This window comes from Uloborus diversus, chromosome 2 (genome assembly GCF_026930045.1).
Source record: "Uloborus diversus isolate 005 chromosome 2, Udiv.v.3.1, whole genome shotgun sequence".
In the NCBI taxonomy this organism is placed as follows: domain Eukaryota; kingdom Metazoa; phylum Arthropoda; class Arachnida; order Araneae; family Uloboridae; genus Uloborus; species Uloborus diversus.
The window spans coordinates 206,211,491-206,227,058 of record NC_072732.1 but is presented as its reverse complement, the minus strand read 5'-3'; the positions used below and the strand labels follow the sequence as shown (position 1 = coordinate 206,227,058).

At 31.7% G+C, this 15,568-nt stretch overlaps 1 protein-coding gene across 1 annotated transcript; it reads right to left on the bottom strand.

Annotated features, from left to right (window-relative positions):
* Positions 1-4,937: 4,937 nt before the first annotated feature.
* On the bottom strand, positions 4,938-10,502 carry LOC129217656 (keratin-associated protein 21-1-like). Its single transcript, XM_054851983.1, has 3 exons — positions 10,466-10,502; positions 7,159-7,547; positions 4,938-5,065 (listed from the first exon to the last, which is right to left on the bottom strand). Exons 1-2 carry the CDS (start codon positions 10,478-10,480, stop codon positions 7,179-7,181), a joined length of 384 nt encoding a protein of 127 aa, XP_054707958.1. The 5' UTR covers positions 10,481-10,502; the 3' UTR covers positions 4,938-5,065; positions 7,159-7,178.
* Positions 10,503-15,568: the final 5,066 nt, after the last annotated feature.

The window sequence follows — 15,568 nt, the reverse complement described above, 5'->3', positions numbered from 1 at the left end:
GAAAAGAAATGAATTCTACATTAAAATATGTGGAAAATGATAATAAATTGCAATAATCACTTTCTATTTAACACAAAAAAGAAATATTGATCTGGAATTTTCAATTCCCACCCATTTTGAAAATACGTCTTTCTCAATAGTTTACAACTGTGGACCTAAAAAAGGAAACATTTATATGCTTATGATATAATATAGTCCAGTTAGTAAGTTATGAAGGTAGGTCCGTTTTTCAAGCAACGAAATACGTCTTTCGCAATCTAATGCTGATACCTCTTTTACTACAAAGTTCACTGCAATTTTTCTTCCGCTTAACAAGGTGTACTGCCGAATGCTTTGATGTGCACCTACCCGCCGCAGTCGAGGCCGGTCTCCATAGCTGGAAAATGTATTTTTAAAAGGAAAGTATTGGTATGTAAGGAAGTCGTAGTGCAATAAAAAAAAAATAATAATAATTTGAATTTTGACCTCTTGAATTCAAATTATGTTTTTCGCAATCACGAGTGTGTGTGTGTGTATGTAGGCGTGTGTTTATGTGTGTGGGGGGGATATGTGTGTTTGTGTGTAGGGGGTATGTGTGTGTAGGCATATGTGTTTGTAAAGTAAGACAGAACAATGTTAGAAGAAGCACAAATTTGCAGGGAACGCCTTTTTCAATGCAAAAAATAATGAGCTTATGGATGAAAAGACATCCGACAATTAAACACATAAATTTCTCCGTAAGTTGTTGGTATTCATATTTTCAGAAAAAGATTTCTGCTCTAAAAGTTCTGGTCTTGGTTGCTAATTTCTAAATCAAACAAATCCATTTCATCACTGCTAATTAGCACTTCTAGAGGCTTTTGCTGCTCTAAGAATTTCATTTAATATGTTATTTACTTACGGACTTAACTAATAAAGTACATGACGATTAAAAAAGAAAAGTTTAACTGTTTCTCTGTTACTAAATCTTTTGAACTAGCTAGTCGTTGTTTTGAAAGAACAGATACAATTTACATGAAATAATTCTTCAAATTCAAGTAGAGATTCTGGGGCAGTATAGCCCTCAAGGACTCTTGCGCCATAAAAATTCAATAAACCAACCAACAATAAAGTAGAGATTCTATGGGAAGTCGAAACGTTTTGCATTTTGTTTTCATCAGTAGGAAAAGATAATGTATATTAGAAAGTATAAATAGCCTTTTTTTCGGAAATATTTATTTAAATTGGATTGATATGTGTCCAGTTACTATACTTATATATCGTCGCCTCAGAGCAACAACAAAACATCTAATTTCCGGAATAACACTTTAGCCCAGTGGAAGTAGTTGGTGGAAAGCTGGAAATTGTTTTAATCTATGCCGCATGGGTCTGGAATGAACATTCTAAGTTTTCTCCCTTTAACTGAGTGAGCTTTTTCCGTTACGCCCAAATTAGTGACACAAAACATCTGCTTTTTTCATTAATATAACACTATTACAAAAATAACTCTTATAACGGCCATATTTATGCAAATAATATATATATATATATATATATATATATATATATATATATATATATATATATATATATATATATATATATATATATATATATATATATATATATATATATATATATATATATATATATATATATATATATATATATATATATATATATATATATATATGAAATTAACTTGTAGGGCTTACATTTCTGAACAAAATGAGTACCTACAATGTATATCTTTGTTAAATACTAAGCGCACAACTTATTTTCAAAGTTTGGCTCAATCAAACGCTACAAGCCAGAACGTATCTCTCCCACACTCACTGGCTCTCCCTGAGGCCCCGTGGAATAGAAATTCGAACATTATAAAACATGGCGGTGCTTTCCTACTGACGGAAGCAGCTACACTGCTACGTGATCATCAAGTTGACGTACTGGATGTTGCTGAAAACAGTTTATTTCATTGCAATGTAATAAAGAAATGAAAAAGGATCCAATCTTTTTACAGAAGTCATTTTATTTCTTAAAAGGAAACGCAAAAATACTGATAATTTAATTTCAAGTTGAATTATACAGAGAAAATGACTGATTTTAAGTGACATGATTTGAATTACAAAATCAATATTATGTTCATTGTAAAGAAGTTTTCCAGTTCGCATTTCTCGAAGTAAATTATTATTTTTTTTAATTTAAACAATTTATATAATGATACTTAAATGTATAATATTAAATGTTTTGCTGTGAGACATGGTATCACGTAACTCAATCAGTGATCACGTGAGTGAACTATTTGGAAAAACATGACTGATTTGTGCGTGATTTACGATGAGCTATACACGGAAGGTGATGTGATTGAAGTCGAAGAATGTAGAATTCGAATATTTGTTGAAAGCAACCATAAATTTTCGTTTTCTATCACCATCCCGGTCACTGTTAAATTTTTGCTTGTTCTCAAATAATGTAGCTAAGCTCAGCGCAAGATTTTAGGTGACCCACGTGTGTACTATATGTTTGTGACTTTTTATACCTGGTGTCTTTCTCTATTAAACATACGAAAATAAGAGCTATTTTTAAACCTGGAATATTGCCTTTGTACGTCAAAATATCGTAATTACATGTGAGGCATTGAGAAGCAAAGGGATGCAAGTGGACATTTTCAAGTTTTGAGTAAAACGCGTTTAAAGATTAGCTCCTAGTTAGGATTTCATTGGAATTTTTTTTCTAAATCATGCTGTATAGCAGCAATTACCAGGGCTACTAGTACCGTCTCTTACCCCAAGACAGAGGAGAGGTTCACCTACCATGTGTACTGGTTATCTCCAAATTTTTAATTTTTCCACTTACATCCCTTTGCTTCTCACTGCCTCATTTAGATTCTATAATCACTAATGTCTAATACTTTTCGAGTTACCCTTAAATGTGTGTAAATTTGTTCAATATTTCATTTTGCTTTCACTAATGAAATGCAAAAGTTGAGTGTTCACTGATACAGGTCTGAATTTTTATTTATCGTCGATCGGTTGTTAAAAAGATGAATATTTTTTAATGCTAATCTAGCGAAATATATTTTAAATTAGAATCGAGCGTAATTTCACTAGACATATTCTTATAAACCATTTTTGAGTTTTTTAATTTATTTTTCTTAGTAATTTTTACGAACTCATTAGTTTATGGTTTATGTGTCTAAATTTTAAAAGCTCTTATTTTTGGAAAATTACTTCAAGTTGCTACGTGTATTAATGTTTTTTCCCCCTGCAATATTTGCAATTTTGCTCGATTAGTAGGGAAATAATAACTTTTGTAAAGTCTAGATGAGAGCCATTTGTGCTTGTAATTCTTGTTGTAATAATGCAATTAAAGAAAAATTAACACTAACCAATTGTTCTTAATGTGCATTTCTTCAAAACCTTAAATTTGTGACATTTTATGCTCTGATTTCTTAAACTGCATCTCATATAATACCATGTCTCGCAGCAAAATTATTAATATTATACATTAAGTGATCCTATAGATCGTCAAAAAATAAATTATTTAGAAGGCTTAGTTGATTTTCTGGAATAAAAATCAGTGCCAAAGAACTAAAAAAAAAAAAAAACTTTTAGGCAACTTCAAATTAGGTTCCTATAAATTGCAATTTCGGTAGTTTAACGTTTTAATAAGTGATGAGAGTCATCTTTGCTTTGAGAGAAGAGAGAAACTTTATGTTCAATACAATATTAAAAATAGTTTAGGTTTAGAAGTACAACATATTTAATACTTATAATTTGATGGAGCATTGCCACTTTAACAACTTTAAAAACGCTATTTTACGAGTGTAATATTTAACTCGTACATGGTAATGGTGACTTTTAAACCAACTACATTTGCATATTTATACGATTAAAATCTAAATAACTGGAAGTGAAAGATGAAATACACCACCAGCTCAGTCATTCCATCCGAAGACTGCAGTTTCGTGGTCATTAGCACTCATCAGCCCAAAATAGGAAGTGCCTGAGCTGGAGGTGGAAAACCTCTCAAGGAAGCCAAGAGTGTCAAACAGTTTGGTAGCTAATATAGAATTAGCATTGGCCAGACGAGTGACCGAAGCAATGGTTCGGTTCAGCTCGAAGATTGCAGGCAAAGCATTGTATTTTCAGTAAGTTACCGGCCATAGCAGGGCTATGGGCGGTAACTTACTGAAAAAACCGGAAGTGGTTTGCGACAAATAAAAACATCAAAAGTTGAAACTTATGACGTACAAGGTGTCATTCTGTTTCAAAATTACTAATTTGTAACATGGACTAAGTTTTTAAGCTTCTGTAAATCATATAATATTTAATACAGTTTACATATTTTGTTCTTTTTTTAATCATTACATATGTGTACAATTTAGCAATTGTGCCTCATAAATTTACTATGACTTTTCTAGCAATTCAGGGAAATAACAAATTGTGTGTATTTAAAACATGTACGTTCTAAAAGTTTCAAATTGGCTTAAGATACTTTTTGACTTTTTTATAGCACAAAAAGCGCTATTACATGACTAAAACTTTTGAAATGTTACGTATCATGCATCGTTATCATAAAGAAAGTAAAATACTTTTAAAATCAAAATTAAAACATAAGTTATAGTAGATGCACATCGACAAGTAATACATTTTGGTATTTCAAAAGATATTGCTTGTTATTTTGAAATTAATAATTTTTCTATTCACAAATTATTTCGTAGTGAAGGGAAAGTAATTACTTGGACATTAACTAGAAAAAATAGATAGTTATTGCAGCATTTTATGCTTCAGTTTATGCATGTTTGAAAGCGCAATAGAATAGAATCCACAAAACTAAATAATTGTGTAGTTAAAATGTGTATTGAATGGTTTCCTTAGGAAGTGATTGTAGTGTTAATTTAATATTTTCCGTATTTTTCAATAAGCCCTCAACTATTGTATCGTATTAAACACAATCTAAGAAATAGATAAAGTCAGATGACATTTATTATCACAAGCTATAGCAGCACTTCGCAATAAATTATTTTACATCCTTATTATTACAGGTTTCTTTGCGGTTTCCAGCTCAGTTTCGCTTTTCCTCACACGTTTCTTTGTTTTTGAATCTGAAAATAAAACAAGACAATTATGAAACAAAGGATCATTTACATCTGATTCTAAACCTGGGGGTCGCAGAATAATTTTAAGGGAGGCATGAATGCATTAAGTCTGTACCTCAGATCTAGACTGACGTAAGTCCAAAAATTACAGTTTTCCGTTTATTGCATTTTCTGCATTGTATGTGAAAGCCTATTCCGCATCGAGCAGTGTGCGAAATGGGAAGATTGGGCGCCGGGAACATTGGTCGCCAAGAACTTTGGTCGCCGGGAATATTGGCTCCGGGAACTTCAGGCGCCGAGCATTTTGGGCACCGGGAACATTGGGCGCCGGGCATATTGGGTGCCGAGAACATTGGGCGCCGAGCATATTGAGTGCCGGGAACATTGGACTCAACGTGTTCCGCGCCCAATGTTCCCGGTACCCAAAGTACTCGGCGCCCAATGTTCCCAGCACCCAAAGTGCTCGGCTCCCAATGTTCCCGGTGCCCAATTTAAGGCGCCCAAATGACGGTCGCCAATCTGCGGCGCCCAATCTTCCTTAGACCGAGCCGCGTGAACGTAAGTCTTAAAAAAAATTGTTTCCCTTTTTTAGCAGGGTTAAAAGAGCGCGCGTCCTATCTTTTTGCATGAGCCAGAAAAAAAAAGTTTTTCCTCTCTCTTGTAAAATTACCATAATGTGTCTTACGTTCTTCTGGATCTGAGGTTCAGAGTTAATGAAGTAATACAGAATAATAGTGCAGTAAAGTCAAACTATCGTGAGGCATAATTAAAAACACCTGAGGTGTGCTTTGTCACGGTCAAAAACCTAACATTCAAAAACTTGCGAAAGACAAACAATGGCAGCTTTCTAACAGATGCAGTGAAATTTACTGGTGTAACATGCAACGTCATCCTAAATACATTAAAATAATGTGTACCTAGTTTTTTGATTCTTTGAATTCATGTGCACTAATAATAATACATTTAAAATCAAGTTCAATGTTTTCATTAAATCATCTTTATATTAATTCACCACCAGTTACAGTTACCCTAGCCATTCATATTGGAACAGCGTTCACAATATTTGTTTGTAAAAATGTTAATGACTGACTGGAAACTAAAATTTTATATACATATTTTTATTGAAAAGCAACGATGTGTATTTTCATCTCATTTTTTAAATGGTCAATAATGTTCTCCATTTTATATACCTAAGCATTATTAAGCTACTTATTATCTGTAACTGCTTAAAATTTAAAAATGGCATCAATGAAATGACGACACAATTATAAAAATAGGAATGTTGTATGATTTTTCTAAAGTTTAACTTGGAAAAACTTTACTGGAAAAAATCCTTAGGTATTGCTTGTATATTCCATCATGTGTTAATTTTATAAAAGAAGTTAGACTGAGAAATTTGACTTTATATTGTAATTTTTGTAACAAACTTTTTCAATTTATGTTACCTGTTTATCTAATCGAAATTTTTTTCAAAGAAAGTAAAACATAAAAATTGTTTTGAATAAAAAAATAAAAAAAAACTTTTTACTTGAAAAATATTTTTGTGGATATTTTTTTTATATTGGAAATTTATAATCATATGCAGCCTATTTTACAATGCATAATTTGCATTTCTTCTCAACAGTGATTTAAAAATCAAATACTAAAAGTAATGAATGTCTCATTTCAAATTTCAAATTAAAATATGACAAAAATGAGTGTTAAAATATGAGTAAGTTAAAACCGATATCCTGACCTGACAATCATAAATCGTATAGTTTTTAAATAATTCATAATGACACGAAATTCTCAATCCTAGTTTTTATTATTTTACACCCTTATTTAATTTAATAACCAAACTAAATATTTATGAAAAAACAAATAACTCGATAATCAAAATATTATGCATTCACCATAAAAATGAGTTGTTAAAATGTAATAATAAGTTTGTATTGGTCACATAATTAAACTGTTGATGAATTGTTAATTAAAGTAATCGATCCCCACTTGCTTGTGACTGATCATTTTTTTTTCAAGCAGCCAATGACAACAATAAATTTTAAACATTTTTTTCATCACTTTTATAAAATACAACGAACAACTAAAAATTGAATATTTACCACAGTAAGAGTTGTCTAAATTACAGTCCATAGCCAAGACCATATCCCAAGCCATATCCTCCATATCCTAAGCCATATCCTCCATATCCCAAGCCATATCCGTCATATCCCAAACCATATCCACCATATCCGAGACCATCATATCCAAGACCGTAACCGCCATATCCGAGCCCATATCCAAGACCTTCACCTCCGTATTTCAAACCAAGACCACCATATCCGAGGCCTCCCAGTCCGTAGCCATATCCAAGACCACCTAAACCATAACCGAAACCTTGAGCTTTTTTGAAGTATCTGCTGCTGACTCCATGGCCACCATACTTGCTGTAGTGTGGGATGACGTCAATAGCTGATGAATAGACAGCGGCTGCCAGAGCCAACATCAAGATCTGGAAATAAAAATTTTATTTAGAAAGATATCGAAAAAACTTATGCATGTGTATTAGGGGGGGAGGGGGGACCAAAAAAGAAAAATTTTGCAAACCGTATTCTCCAGGAGCTTGCCCTAGTTACTTATGGTATTGCGGTACAGTCTCGTTTATCCAGATTGACTGGGACCAAAGACAATTCGAATAAATGATTATCAGTGTAATCCGGGTAACAAGCAAAGCACATTCTTAAATAAGCAGACTTATATTTTATTGCTGAAAAGAAAAAAAACTATGCTTTGTAACAAAATGACTAATATATCGTTTTTCGCAAATACTTTATCATTTATTGTTTTGCTGCAGTGGTGTTGAACCGACATTTCAAAGTATGCCATTCTTACTTTACTGTGCGAACGTTCTATGCCGAAATTTTACGTTTGATCAAAACATAAACCGAATAGTTGACGTATTTGCAGTTCCGTTTTTGCAATTATAATTTTAAATTATTATTTAAGTAAATGTGATTTTTAAACACTAAAAATTTGATCCGTATAAACCGGAGATTGGGATAAACTGGAGTCGGTAAAACGAGTTCCTCCAGAACAGTGGCGTAGCCATGGGGGGGATAGGGGGGTCAGAACCCCCCCATGAGCCCCGAAACTATGTATATATATATGTATATATATATATATATGTATGTATATGTATGTATATACGTATATATACATATATATATATATATATATATATATATATATATATATATATATATATATATATATATATATATATATATATATATATACATACAGTATAAATGTATAAACTTGAGGGCATGGCTTTACTTGAAACTTCAGAAAAAATTAACCCCCCCCCCCTAGGAGTTTTTCTCGCTACGCCACTGCTCCAGAAGGTATTTTAGATTTGCAACCGTCATCGTCAACTTCTTGGGTGCTTGTCAGCGCAGTAGAACAAAGAAAAGAAAGTGCTATAGACATATTTTTATAATTTCAGTAAAATGTAACGGTTAATTAATTTGTTTTAAAATAACCAGTAAACGGTGAACGTTTACAAAACAGCAGTACAAAAGTTTAAGACTTTCAATTTTCTGCCACCCCTAAGCATACTTCAATTGATATGGTTTTAGTTTGGCAATTTATTTTTCTTTGTGGAAGAGGGGCAGAAATGTGGAGATAAATGTTCAAATTTTTTAAACACCATTTTGAACTACCTTCGTGCTTATCTTGATGAAAATATTAACGAACGGTTGTTTTTTTTTTTTTTATTTTATTTTTTTTAAAGAAAATTGGAAACCGTAATGCGAGTTTTAAATCCATCCAAACCGTGTTCTATTTAAAATTTAGTAGTTTAGTTTTTGAAAATTTACTCTTTTACACTAGATATTATTCTTCTTTTTAAACTGTGCTTCAAAACGTTAGTTAATTGATTATTTTAATTTTCTGCAAAATGTATTTATTCCTTAATTACGTTACAGCATGATAGACACTAAGACTTATATCTGTTACTTTGTAAGTGTATTAAAAAGCAGAAAGGAAATAAATACGCTAATGAAAATCAATACAAGCAAGTAAATTAATGGGTTAGTATTTTAATAAAACTGTAAGAAAAATAATAAAACTGTGAAAAGTAACCGTTTTAATTAAAATATCATTGAACTCAGGAACGAAACTTTAATAAATCATTGCTTGAATAAATATTGAAAATAGGATCTTTAAATTACGCCCCTGCTTAGTGTGAAAAGTATGTCCTATGTAACTTTTTCGGATGACTTTTCATGCATAAGCTCATTTCTTTTGCATTGAAAAAGCCGTTCCTTGTAACACAGAAACAGGTGTCTGCAGTAATAAGTAAATTGTGCTATTTGACGTTGTTGTTTCTTATTTTAGTTTTTATGCACACAAGTAGTTTTTTTAACTTATGCCTTGATGTTCCACTTAGTTTCCCTGACCACCTTACGGAAAAACTGTTGAGAACAATTCTTTCTAATCCAGAGAGGGTATATTGATAGGTATTGAAAGTTCCAAAATAAGTACTCGACGTAAAATAATAGAATAAATTCATCCTTTTTTAAAAATATACTTGTAGGTATTACATAGACACATCAACCAAAAAATTAAATCCGTATATTCTTGTATACGCGCGTGTCACTCCGTTTTTGTATGTGAGCAATTATGACCCGGTTATTTTTAATTTACTTGATATATTTTGGCTAAACTTTAATTCTTAACTTTAAATAAAATTTTATGTATGCCTAGAATTTTGTAATTGCGTCCTACGTTTTACTCTAACAGGTTTTTAGCGTATTGTTAAACCCCGAGAACCAAGGAGCGAGTAAAGTGAGCAGTGGTTCAAAATTTTTTATGTTCGATTTTCAGTTTAAATGCAGATAACCAACTGAATCGAAACCTAAAGTACTGCATGGCTATGTGTACATTTTGTTTAAAATTAATCTTTTGTTTAATCAAGCTTAATGTATTTTATTGAAAATGTTTAGATTTTTATCTTTATTTTGAGCAGTAAATTCCTAATGCTCCATGCGTTTTATGTTTAATATTGAATCTTTAATTATATGACTTATAATCCTTAGAGCAAGGTTGAAAAGAAATTTTCAGTAAATTAACATCTTTATTTTTTTATTAATATTATTTTTTTTTTTTGACAATTTATAAGGGTGAAAAGCCACTTTAACTTTTTTATGAGATGACTGGAATTTTGGACCATTTTTTAAATATTATTCACCTGAAAATTGCTTTCTCTCCCCAAATATTTATTATATCTTATTATTAACGTTTCTTACGATAAATTTCATAAAATGGAAATACAATTTACATCAAAAACATTGTTGTTTAAAATATCGATCAATTAAGATATTTTTAAACATTTCTTATTCAAAAAGCACACCAGAGAAAGTGACTTACCACAGTCTTCATCATTTTGAATTGTTTGTTAAGGCACTTCTGGAAAATCCAAGGAAGTAATGTCCTTTCTTCCGGCGACACCCGTTTATATACATAAAGTTCCACACCATTTGGTTCCGAAACCTTGATTCCGATCTTTGAATAATCCTCCACCCTAAAACAAGAATGTACCATTTTGTCACTTGACACTTTCTCTCACTTTTCAAGGTCAGGTTCGCTAGTTTAGGAATGACCTCTTTTTTCCGGATGGCGAAGTCGTTGTTTCCTTTTGTTCGTACGTAACATTACTCGCTTTGATGAACATTAACAAAGTCGTAAATTGCGTATTAAATCGGTAAAGCTTGCATCAGGTGAACTTGCGGGTGTGCTCCCATTGAACTTAATTTCGTTTGGTGGTAATTTAATGTTTGCGGTGATTAATGAGTTTTATTTCGAAGACCGGTCATTACACATTATCAAAATATTTTCTTCAATTTTTTTACATGCAGTGGCGTCAAGGAAACGTAAAAGAGACTATTTGCTCATGAAACGAATGCCATTTGGAAAGGAATCTGCTACGGTTCATGAAAGGAATGACGTCTCACAGATATCAAGTTACAGTGACACGTGAAGTAAAGGATATCCATGAGAAATCAATAACCCCTTGATGGCACTCAAAATGAGAAAAATATCAGCAAGAGTGTTGTGGCGTATAAAATGAAGGATGTCTCGGAGAAAGTCTATAATGGGACAATAAATGAATGACGCCTTGGGGACAACAGTCAACATTAACACATGAACGATTTCTCAAAGACGCTAGAGAGTTTACAATGGCACATAAATGACTTCTTTCAGACGTTGTTCTACAGCACATGAATAACATCCAGGGGACGGAAGTTCATAACGACACATTAATGATATCGGAATGGCACATGAAATGAATGAGCTTGCTTAAAGAGCCAGTAATGGCACATGAAACTCATGCCATGTCTGAAAGAGACGGTAAAGTCGCATGGGGGGGGGGAGATAAATGATGTCATGGACAATGTACGTAAGTACACATGAAGTTAATGACTTTGCGGTGACATCAGTATTCAATGGAACATGCTAGTCCTGCTCCTGGGGTAGGTGACCTGTGCCACCACCTAGGGTGCAGATTTTTGGGGCGGCAAATTTCATAATGACAAAATATAAGGCAGCAAAAAACGAAAAAAAAAAAAAATGAAAAATGAAAAACTCAAATTTGTTCCTTATCATTATTATTATTATTATTATTATTTTTTGCAGCAATACGTAAGAGTATGTTCAATGACTTAACCATTTAAATTTTACGGGGTTCCTTGACTGGTCAAAAAGGAATGAGTCCCGACTGTTGAACCTTCTATTCTGCTTTTGAATTTATGATTTGTTTTATGTGTGCATCGATTATAAAACTATTTCAATGGAGTAGTTATTGAGTAATACTTAATAAAATTTTAAACTACTGGGTTTATATTTTTTTTTCTTTTTAGTTTTTTTTTTTTTTGGTTTTTACGCAGTCGGGTTTTTTGTTTTTATTTAATAATTTCTTTTTTTCTCATTCGTTCTTTCCGTCTTGCAACAAGATCGCGTCAGCAGAATATGTAAATTGCCAGTAGCATTTAAGCTCCCGGCACTTTGCCTCGTTCTCTTCCCTTTCCGTACATGTCCGTATCCGTAACATGATGAACAAAGTGATAGTCAAACCCTATCTTCCGATGAAATTGTTTGGATACGGAAAGCTGTTCCCCGTCCTGACAAATCCCGAACTGGTATCTATTATTCAACCGAAGGTTCAAACGCAAGACTTCGGTCTTATAATGACGTTGAAGAGTTTTGCAGATCTCATAAAATAGAATACTTAAAAGAAAATATTGACTTCAGTGGAAAAAACAAATTTTCATGGAAAGTAAATTTTAATGAAGTGAGTGATTTAGAAACATGACTAGACGTTCAAATACCAAAATCTTACAATGATGCTTTAAGAATTCCAGAGGCTGTCCAATGGTAAAATTAAATGTTAGATGAAATTCAGACCATGCAAATTCGCAATGTTTGGAGAACACTGAAAAGAAAAGGATAAATATGAAATCGTTCGTTTCAGAAGTCGCCTGGTAATTCAAGGTCATAGACAATTAAAAAGTGTTCATTTTGACCAAGTATTTAGTCCAGTCATTGAATTCTCATTGGTAAGATTATTTTTTTTCTATCTTTGTGTGTAAACTAAATTGGATTCATCATCAATTTGATATAAAATGCGCTTATTTATATGCTTCTGTAAAGGAAAACATATATATGTCACAACCCTAGGGATTTCAAGATCCTTAGAAATTTGATTATGTTTGTAAATTAAATTGTGCATTTTATAGACTCCATCAATTGGGTCGTGAATGGTTTTTAGAAATACACAATGTTCTTATTGGTTAAAATTTTAAGAAATTATCATGAGCAAATTGTGTTTATATTTTTGACTAAAGTGTATTTTTAATATTTTATGTTGATGATATAGTAGTATTTTTAAAAATAACAAATTTTTGAATAATATTATTTAAGTCTGAAATCTAAATTTAATATCAAAGTACTCGGGAAAACGCAATAACTTTTAGGCGTTTAATTTTAGGAAATGAAAAATGCATTATTAATTCATCAACAAAACTATATCAGTATAGTATGTAAAACATATCAGAAATACAGTTTTCCAATTGTTTCCTTGCCAATTGGTGTAGGAACTGTACTTTCTAAAGATCAATGTCTGAATTCTAAAGAAGAAACTGAAATGATGTCCAAATTGCCTTACCGTAACATTTTAGGTTGAATTTCATTCTTTGCAAGTAGAACGCAACCCGATTTAAGTTACGTTGTAAACATACTATCTCCATTTCAATCTAACCCAGGTTTGAATAACTGGAATATTTTACTGAAACTTCTTGGCTATTTAAATTCCACAAAATCTCTGAAATTATGTTTGTCTAACGTTTCAAATTTAAAAGTTGAATGTTATAGTGATGCAAGTTTTGCAGCAAGTCGCGATGATCGAATCTCGATTGGCAGAATTATTTTATTCATTGATCAATCGCCTATCATTTGGAAAACTTTAAAAACAGAAAAGTGTTAGCTTATCAACAATGGAATCAGAATATGTGTCACTTACTGAAGCTTCAAAAGAATTAGTTTGGAATGTTCGCATAATAAATGAACTTGTACAGTTTGAATTTATTCAGATGAAACCACAGTTTAATTTTTTTGCGACAATCAAGCAACAATTATTTTTCATTTTATTAATTTTTCAATTTATTATTATTTTTATTTTTCGATTATTTGTTATTAATTTTTCAAATTCTCCAAACAGTAGAACAAAACATATAGACACCAGACTTCATTTTTTAAGAAATTTAATATTAGAAAATTTGTTTAATTTAAATTATGTGAATACAAAACAAAGTTTCGCGGATATTTTTGCAAAGCCTTTGAATAAAAGTAAAATAAACTCTTTCATAAACATTTTTTGAAATGAAAAAAAAATGTAAAAAAATTCATATTGTGTTATTGATTGTTGTTATTTGTTTTCATTTATCTTGAAATTCTGGAGCGTTTAAATGCAACAGCACGTGTAGGACTTTTGGTGTTGTCGTTCCCGATTCAAGATTGAGTTCTTATACGGAGTCTTCGAAGTTAGCTGGAACGAGGCATTAGTTCCCGGTGCGGGTCTACAGCTCAACTCATCAACTTGTTTGGTTTTTGCGTGATTAGCAAAATGCTGTTTCATGGACTCTAAAAATTTTGAAACAGTGCCAGAATTTCAAGTCGACTAGATGCTGAATTTAAATTTTATAAATTTAAATTGTTACTTTTTTTTACTAATAATAAAGCTGAAATTCACTTTTTCCGGATCTCTCTCTCTCTCTCTGTCTGTCTGTCAGGATCTCTGTGACGCGCATAGGGTCCTAGACCGTTCGGCCGATTTTCATGAAATTTGACACAAATTTAGTTTGTAGCATGGGGGTGTGCAACTCGAAGCGATTTTTCGAAAATTCGATGTGGTACTTTTTCTATTCCAATTTTAAGAACATTTTCCCAAACAAAATTATCATAAGATGGACGAGTAAATTACGAAATTATCATAACGTGGACCGTAACATGGGCACAAGCCAATTAGCGAGAAAACTCACCATACATTATTTGTAAATATACAGGCGAGCCAAAAGACCTTTTAATTTTCTATTACGGGGAAAGCCGTGCGAGTTCCACTAGTATTATATAATGTTTTGGTGCGATATTGATTGCAAGAGGTGGGTCATTGTTACAAAAAAAGTTAAATTATTTTCCAAAAGTATTGACAACCTTATTTTGCATCATTTTTTTCTCATTCGTTCTTTCCTTCTTGCAACAAGATCGCGTCAGCAGAATGTGCAAATTGGCAGTAGCATTTAAGCTCCCGGCACTTTGCCGCGTTCTCTTCCCTTTCAATTTCAACCCAAGTCATACTTGGTTGTTTTTCGACAGCTCAGTTGAGTCTGTCCGTTTCTGCCGATAGCTTCGGCTTACTGCTCTTGACATGAATATCATAGCTCTACATGTTTAACGTTTCATACTTTGACTTAGAATGTTTGCTTCAGAAATCATTTCAAGTGTTATTAGCTACTTAATATTGTAAAGAGCGATTCTCAGTATTTTGTTTAACATGTCGTTGTATCTATCATAGCCATAATAAACAAGTTACTTTTAACTAAGGCTCTTCTTGATGTTGCACAAGATAAATATGTTTTTTTTTTTAAACTTTCACACGTCCTGGTTGAGCTTTCACTAAAATTTAGTAAGCTGAACAATTGTAAAAGCTCTCAGCTTTAAAAAAAATAACTTATATTTGAAGAAGTTATTGTTTTAACTATAATTTAAATCGATTAGACGGTTAATATATATATATATATATATATATATATATATATATATATATATATATATATATATATATATATATATATATATATATATATATATATATATATATATATATATATATATATATATATATATATATATATATATATATATATATATATATATATATATATATATTTACCGTCTAAACCCTTTTATATATATATA